This window comes from Hyla sarda, chromosome 11 (assembly GCF_029499605.1).
Source record: "Hyla sarda isolate aHylSar1 chromosome 11, aHylSar1.hap1, whole genome shotgun sequence".
Lineage (NCBI taxonomy): Eukaryota > Metazoa > Chordata > Amphibia > Anura > Hylidae > Hyla > Hyla sarda.
Window position 1 is genome coordinate 99,981,658 of NC_079199.1, and position 8,624 is coordinate 99,990,281.

The window sequence follows — 8,624 nt, forward strand, 5'->3', positions numbered from 1 at the left end:
GGAGTGAGAAGTTGGATTATAGAAGATGTTAGTGTGAGGTCATTAGCAGATCGGAGAGAACGTGTAGGATGGTAGACGGAGATGAGAGAGGAGATGTAGGGAGGTGCAGCATTGTGGAGAGCTTTGTGTGTGAGACTGAGGATTTTGTACTGTATTCTGGACTGAATTGGTAACCAGTGTAGTGACTGGCACAGGGAGGAGGCGTCGGTGTAGTGACTGGCACAGGGAGGAGGCGTCGGTGTAGTGACTGGCACAGGGAGGAGGCGTCGGTGTAGTGACTGGCACAGGGAGGAGGCGTCGGTGTAGTGACTGGCACAGGGAGGAGGTGTCGGTGTAGTGACTGGCACAGGGAGGAGGCGTCGGTGTAGTGACTGGCACAGGGAGGAGGCGTCGGTGTACTGACTGGCACAGGGAGGAGGCGTCGGTGTAGTGACTGGCACAGGGAGGAGGCGTCGGTGTAGTGACTGGCACAGGGAGGAGGCGTCGGTGTAGCGACTGGCACAGGGAGGAGGCGTCGGTGTAGCGACTGGCACAGGGAGGAGGCGTCGGTGTAGGGACTGGCACAGGGAGGAGGCGTCGGTGTAGCGACTGGCACAGGGAGGAGGCGTCGGTGTAGCGACTGGCACAGGGAGGAGGCGTCGGTGTAGCGACTGGCACAGGGAGGAGGCGTCGGTGTAGCGACTGGCACAGGGAGGAGGCGTCGGTGTAGCGACTGGCCCAGGGAGGAGGCGTCGGTGTAGCGACTGGCACAGGGAGGCGGCGTCGGTTGTAGCGACTGGCACAGGGAGGCGGCGTCGGTGTAGCGACTGGCACAGGGAGGAGGCGTCGGTGTAGCGACTGGCACAGGGAGGAGGCGTCGGTGTAGCGACTGGCACAGGGAGGAGGCGTCGGTGTAGCGACTGGCACAGGGAGGAGGCGTCGGTGTAGCGACTGGCACAGGGAGGAGGCGTCGGTGTAGCGACTGGCACAGGGAGGAGGCGTCGGTTGTAGCGACTGGCACAGGGAGGAGGCGTCGGTGTAGCGACTGGCACAGGGAGGAGGCGTCGGTGTAGCGACTGGCACAGGGAGGCGGCGTCGGTGTAGCGACTGGCACAGGGAGGAGGCGTCGGTGTAGCGACTGGCACAGGGAGGAGGCGTCGGTGTAGTGACTGGCACAGGGAGGAGGCGTCGGTGTAGTGACTGGCACAGGGAGGAGGCGTCGGTGTAGTGACTGGCACAGGGAGGAGGCGTCGGTGTAGCGACTGGCACAGGGAGGAGGCGTCGGTGTAGTGACTGGCACAGGGAGGAGGCGTCGGTGTAGTGACTGGCACAGGGAGGAGGCGTCGGTGTAGCGACTGGCACAGGGAGGAGGCGTCGGTGTAGCGACTGGCACAGGGAGGAGGCGTCGGTGTAGCGACTGGCACAGGGAGGAGGCGTCGGTGTAGCGACTGGCACAGGGAGGAGGCGTCGGTGTAGCGACTGGCACAGGGAGGAGGCGTCGGTGTAGCGACTGGCACAGGGAGGAGGCGTCGGTGTAGCGACTGGCACAGGGAGGCGGCGTCGGTGTAGCGACTGGCACAGGGAGGCGGCGTCGGTGTAGCGACTGGCACAGGGAGGAGGCGTCGGTGTAGCGACTGGCACAGGGAGGCGGCGTCGGTGTAGCGACTGGCACAGGGAGGCGGCGTCGGTGTAGCGACTGGCACAGGGAGGAGGCGTCGGTGTAGCGACTGGCACAGGGAGGAGGCGTCGGTGTAGCGACTGGCACAGGGAGGAGGCGTCGGTGTAGCGACTGGCACAGGGAGGCGGCGTCGGTGTAGCGACTGGCACAGGGAGGAGGCGTCGGTGTAGCGACTGGCACAGGGAGGCGGCGTCGGTGTAGCGACTGGCACAGGGAGGAGGCGTCGGTGTAGCGACTGGCACAGGGAGGAGGCGTCGGTGTAGCGACTGGCACAGGGAGGAGGCGTCGGTGTAGAGACTGGCACAGGGAGGAGGCGTCGGTGTAGCGACTGGCACAGGGAGGCGGCGTCGGTGTAGCGACTGGCACAGGGAGGAGGCGTCGGTGTAGCGACTGGCACAGGGAGGCGGCGTCGGTGTAGCGACTGGCACAGGGAGGAGGCGTCGGTGTAGCGACTGGCACAGGGAGGAGGCGTCGGTGTAGTGACTGGCACAGGGAGGAGGCGTCGGTGTAGTGACTGGCACAGGGAGGAGGCGTCGGTGTAGTGACTGGCACAGGGAGGAGGCGTCGGTGTAGCGACTGGCACAGGGAGGAGGCGTCGGTGTAGTGACTGGCACAGGGAGGAGGCGTCGGTGTAGCGACTGGCACAGGGAGGAGGCGTCGGTTGTAGCGACTGGCACAGGGAGGAGGCGTCGGTGTAGCGACTGGCACAGGGAGGAGGCGTCGGTGTAGCGACTGGCACAGGGAGGAGGCGTCGGTGTAGCGACTGGCACAGGGAGGAGGCGTCGGTGTAGTGACTGGCACAGGGAGGAGGCGTCGGTGTAGTGACTGGCACAGGGAGGAGGCGTCGGTGTAGCGACTGGCACAGGGAGGAGGCGTCGGTGTAGCGACTGGCACAGGGAGGAGGCGTCGGTGTAGCGACTGGCACAGGGAGGAGGCGTCGGTGTAGCGACTGGCACAGGGAGGAGGCGTCGGTGTAGCGACTGGCACAGGGAGGAGGCGTCGGTGTAGCGACTGGCACAGGGAGGAGGCGTCGGTGTAGCGACTGGCACAGGGAGGCGGCGTCGGTGTAGCGACTGGCACAGGGAGGCGGCGTCGGTGTAGCGACTGGCACAGGGAGGCGGCGTCGGTGTAGCGACTGGCACAGGGAGGAGGCGTCGGTGTAGCGACTGGCACAGGGAGGCGGCGTCGGTGTAGCGACTGGCACAGGGAGGCGGCGTCGGTGTAGCGACTGGCACAGGGAGGAGGCGTCGGTGTAGCGACTGGCACAGGGAGGAGGCGTCGGTGTAGCGACTGGCACAGGGAGGAGGCGTCGGTGTAGCGACTGGCACAGGGAGGCGGCGTCGGTGTAGCGACTGGCACAGGGAGGAGGCGTCGGTGTAGCGACTGGCACAGGGAGGCGGCGTCGGTGTAGCGACTGGCACAGGGAGGAGGCGTCGGTGTAGCGACTGGCACAGGGAGGAGGCGTCGGTGTAGCGACTGGCACAGGGAGGAGGCGTCGGTGTAGAGACTGGCACAGGGAGGAGGCGTCGGTGTAGCGACTGGCACAGGGAGGCGGCGTCGGTGTAGCGACTGGCACAGGGAGGAGGCGTCGGTGTAGCGACTGGCACAGGGAGGCGGCGTCGGTGTAGCGACTGGCACAGGGAGGAGGCGTCGGTGTAGCGACTGGCACAGGGAGGAGGCGTCGGTGTAGTGACTGGCACAGGGAGGAGGCGTCGGTGTAGTGACTGGCACAGGGAGGAGGCGTCGGTGTAGTGACTGGCACAGGGAGGAGGCGTCGGTGTAGCGACTGGCACAGGGAGGAGGCGTCGGTGTAGTGACTGGCACAGGGAGGAGGCGTCGGTGTAGCGACTGGCACAGGGAGGAGGCGTCGGTGTAGCGACTGGCACAGGGAGGAGGCGTCGGTGTAGCGACTGGCACAGGGAGGAGGCGTCGGTGTAGCGACTGGCACAGGGAGGAGGCGTCGGTGTAGCGACTGGCACAGGGAGGAGGCGTCGGTGTAGCGACTGGCCCAGGGAGGAGGCGTCGGTGTAGCGACTGGCACAGGGAGGAGGCGTCGGTGTAGCGACTGGCACAGGGAGGAGGCGTCGGTGTAGCGACTGGCACAGGGAGGAGGCGTCGGTGTAGCGACTGGCACAGGGAGGAGGCGTCGGTGTAGCGACTGGCACAGGGAGGAGGCGTCGGTGTAGCGACTGGCACAGGGAGGAGGCGTCGGTGTAGCGACTGGCACAGGGAGGAGGCGTCGGTGTAGCGACTGGCACAGGGAGGAGGCGTCGGTGTAGCGACTGGCCCAGGGAGGAGGCGTCGGTGTAGCGACTGGCACAGGGAGGCGGCGTCGGTGTAGCGACTGGCACAGGGAGGCGGCGTCGGTGTAGCGACTGGCACAGGGAGGAGGCGTCGGTGTAGCGACTGGCACAGGGAGGCGGCGTCGGGTGTAGCGACTGGCACAGGGAGGAGGCGTCGGTGTAGCGACTGGCACAGGGAGGCGGCGTCGGTGTAGCGACTGGCACAGGGAGGCGGCGTCGGTGTAGCGACTGGCACAGGGAGGAGGCGTCGGTGTAGCGACTGGCACAGGGAGGAGGCGTCGGTGTAGCGACTGGCACAGGGAGGAGGCGTCGGTGTAGCGACTGGCACAGGGAGGCGGCGTCGGTGTAGCGACTGGCACAGGGAGGAGGCGTCGGTGTAGCGACTGGCACAGGGAGGCGGCGTCGGTGTAGCGACTGGCACAGGGAGGAGGCGTCGGTGTAGCGACTGGCACAGGGAGGAGGCGTCGGTGTAGCGACTGGCACAGGGAGGAGGCGTCGGTGTAGAGACTGGCACAGGGAGGAGGCGTCGGTTGTAGCGACTGGCACAGGGAGGCGGCGTCGGTGTAGCGACTGGCACAGGGAGGAGGCGTCGGTGTAGCGACTGGCACAGGGAGGCGGCGTCGGTGTAGCGACTGGCACAGGGAGGAGGCGTCGGTGTAGCGACTGGCACAGGGAGGAGGCGTCGGTGTAGTGACTGGCACAGGGAGGAGGCGTCGGTGTAGTGACTGGCACAGGGAGGAGGCGTCGGTGTAGCGACTGGCACAGGGAGGAGGCGTCGGTGTAGCGACTGGCACAGGGAGGAGGCGTCGGTGTAGCGACTGGCACAGGGAGGAGGCGTCGGTGTAGCGACTGGCACAGGGAGGAGGCGTCGGTGTAGCGACTGGCACAGGGAGGAGGCGTCGGGTGTAGCGACTGGCACAGGGAGGAGGCGTCGGTGTAGCGACTGGCACAGGGAGGAGGCGTCGGTGTAGCGACTGGCACAGGGAGGAGGCGTCGGTGTAGCGACTGGCCCAGGGAGGAGGCGTCGGTGTAGCGACTGGCACAGGGAGGCGGCGTCGGTGTAGCGACTGGCACAGGGAGGCGGCGTCGGTGTAGCGACTGGCACAGGGAGGAGGCGTCGGTGTAGCGACTGGCACAGGGAGGAGGCGTCGGTGTAGCGACTGGCACAGGGAGGAGGCGTCGGTGTAGCGACTGGCACAGGGAGGCGGCGTCGGTGTAGCGACTGGCACAGGGAGGAGGCGTCGGTTGTAGCGACTGGCACAGGGAGGCGGCGTCGGTGTAGCGACTGGCACAGGGAGGAGGCGTCGGTGTAGCGACTGGCACAGGGAGGAGGCGTCGGTGTAGCGACTGGCACAGGGAGGAGGCGTCGGTGTAGAGACTGGCACAGGGAGGAGGCGTCGGTGTAGCGACTGGCACAGGGAGGCGGCGTCGGTGTAGCGACTGGCACAGGGAGGAGGCGTCGGTGTAGCGACTGGCACAGGGAGGCGGCGTCGGTGTAGCGACTGGCACAGGGAGGAGGCGTCGGTGTAGCGACTGGCACAGGGAGGAGGCGTCGGTGTAGTGACTGGCACAGGGAGGAGGCGTCGGTGTAGTGACTGGCACAGGGAGGAGGCGTCGGTGTAGTGACTGGCACAGGGAGGAGGCGTCGGTGTAGCGACTGGCACAGGGAGGAGGCGTCGGTGTAGCGACTGGCACAGGGAGGAGGCGTCGGTGTAGCGACTGGCACAGGGAGGAGGCGTCGGTGTAGCGACTGGCACAGGGAGGAGGCGTCGGTGTAGTGACTGGCACAGGGAGGAGGCGTCGGTGTAGTGACTGGCACAGGGAGGAGGCGTCGGTGTAGCGACTGGCACAGGGAGGAGGCGTCGGTGTAGCGACTGGCACAGGGAGGAGGCGTCGGTGTAGCGACTGGCACAGGGAGGAGGCGTCGGTGTAGCGACTGGCCCAGGGAGGAGGCGTCGGTGTAGCGACTGGCACAGGGAGGCGGCGTCGGTGTAGCGACTGGCACAGGGAGGCGGCGTCGGTGTAGCGACTGGCACAGGGAGGAGGCGTCGGTGTAGCGACTGGCACAGGGAGGAGGCGTCGGTGTAGCGACTGGCACAGGGAGGAGGCGTCGGTGTAGCGACTGGCACAGGGAGGCGGCGTCGGTGTAGCGACTGGCACAGGGAGGAGGCGTCGGTGTAGCGACTGGCACAGGGAGGCGGCGTCGGTGTAGCGACTGGCACAGGGAGGAGGCGTCGGTGTAGCGACTGGCACAGGGAGGAGGCGTCGGTGTAGCGACTGGCACAGGGAGGAGGCGTCGGTGTAGAGACTGGCACAGGGAGGAGGCGTCGGTGTAGCGACTGGCACAGGGAGGCGGCGTCGGTGTAGTGACTGGCACAGGGAGGCGGCGTCGGTGTAGCGACTGGCACAGGGAGGAGGCGTCGGTGTAGCGACTGGCACAGGGAGGCGGCGTCGGTGTAGCGACTGGCACAGGGAGGAGGCGTCGGTGTAGCGACTGGCACAGGGAGGAGGCGTCGGTGTAGCGACTGGCACAGGGAGGAGGCGTCGGTGTAGCGACTGGCACAGGGAGGAGGCGTCGGTGTAGCGACTGGCACAGGGAGGAGGCGTCGGTGTAGCGACTGGCACAGGGAGGAGGCGTCGGTGTAGTGACTGGCACAGGGAGGAGGCGTCGGTGTAGTGACTGGCACAGGGAGGCGGCGTCGGTGTAGCGACTGGCACAGGGAAGAGGCGTCGGTGTAGCGACTGGCACAGGGAGGAGGCGTCGGTGTAGCGACTGGCACAGGGAGGAGGCGTCGGTGTAGAGACTGGCACAGGGAGGAGGCGTCGGTGTAGCGACTGGCACAGGGAGGCGGCGTCGGTGTAGCGACTGGCACAGGGAGGAGGCGTCGGTGTAGCGACTGGCACAGGGAGGCGGCGTCGGTGTAGCGACTGGCACAGGGAGGAGGCGTCGGTGTAGAGACTGGCACAGGGAGGAGGCGTCGGTGTAGCGACTGGCACAGGGAGGCGGCGTCGGTGTAGCGACTGGCACAGGGAGGAGGCGTCGGTGTAGCGACTGGCACAGGGAGGAGGCGTCGGTGTAGTGACTGGCACAGGCACAGGGAGGAGGCGTCGGTGTAGCGACTGGCACAGGGAGGAGGCGTCGGTGTAGCGACTGGCACAGGGAGGAGGCGTCGGTGTAGCGACTGGCACAGGGAGGAGGCGTCGGTGTAGCGACTGGCACAGGGAGGAGGCGTCGGTGTAGCGACTGGCACAGGGAGGAGGCGTCGGTGTAGCGACTGGCACAGGGAGGAGGCGTCGGTGTAGCGACTGGCACAGGGAGGAGGCGTCGGTGTAGCGACTGGCACAGGAGGAGGCGTCGGTGTAGCGACTGGCACAGGGAGGAGGCGTCGGTGTAGCGACTGGCACAGGGAGGAGGCGTCGGTGTAGCGACTGGCACAGGGAGGAGGCGTCGGTGTAGCGACTGGCACAGGGAGGAGGCGTCGGTGTAGCGACTGGCACAGGGAGGAGGCGTCGGTGTAGCGACTGGCACAGGGAGGAGGCGTCGGTGTAGCGGCTGGAGAGGAAGAGGAGTCTGGCTGCGGCATTAAGGATGGACTGGAGAGGAGAGAGTTTGGAGAAGGGGAGGCCTATTAGTAAAGAGTTACAGTAGTCGAGGCAGGAGTGAATCAAAGCAATAATGAGAGTACTGATCAGTGTTATGTCCTATGCATAGCACTGAACAGTATTAGCAATCAAATGATTGCAATGAATAGTCCCGTATGGGGTCAAAAAAAGTATTAAAAAAAATTGAAAAATCCCCTCCCCCCAATAAAAAAGTAAAACGTCTGTTTTTCCCATTTTACCCCCAAAAAAGCATCCAAAAAATAATTAATACACATATTTGGTATCACCGCATGCGTAAAACTCTGAACTATTAAAATATATTGTTAATTATCCCGTACGGTGAACGGCTTAAACGGGGGGGGAAGGTGCAAAATTGCTGCTTTTTTTTTTTTTTTTTTGTCACATTTTATTCGAAAAAAATTAATAAAAAGTAAAACCTAAACAAAAGTGGTACTGATAAAAAAAAAAAAAAAAAATACAGATCATTTAGCAAAAAATGATCCCTCATACCGCCCCATATACGGAAAAATTAGAAAGTTATAGGTGGTCAAAATAGGGCAATTTCAAACATCCTAATTTTGTTAAAATGGTTTGAGATTTATTTTTTTTTTTTATAGAAAAGTATATAACATGGGGATCATTTTAATCGTATTGACCCACAGAATAAAGAAAACATTTCATTTTTACCGGAAAGTGTACAGCGTGAAAACAAAACCTTCCAAAATTTGCTAAATTGCGGTTTTCTTTTCAATTTTCCCACATAAATAATATTTGTTTGGTTGCGCCGGACATTTTATGGTAAAATAAGTGATGTCATTACAAAGGACAATTGGTGTCATACGGGTCTGTGGATGGAAATATAAGAGTTATGAATTTTAGACGGCGAGGAGGAAAAAAGGAAAATGCAAAAATAAAATGGGCCTGGTCCTTAAGGGGTTAAATAAGTGTCCCCACATCTTTAGGAATGAAAGCAATGGTTTAGCGATTTGTAATGATGCAGTGATTTCTCCGATAGTCTCGGTTCGCTATTTCCACAATTATTTTGTATCCAGTTAGAATAA

The 8,624-nt window shown here is 63.0% G+C and overlaps 1 protein-coding gene across 1 annotated transcript in view; it reads left to right on the top strand.

The window, feature by feature from the left end:
* Positions 1-8,624, top strand: part of RHBG (Rh family B glycoprotein) — a 25,877-nt gene extending 17,253 nt beyond the window's left edge. The window contains exon 6 of the mRNA XM_056545138.1: positions 8,616-8,624. Coding sequence (XP_056401113.1) covers positions 8,616-8,624 — 9 coding nt within the window. The remainder of the gene's footprint in view (positions 1-8,615) is intronic.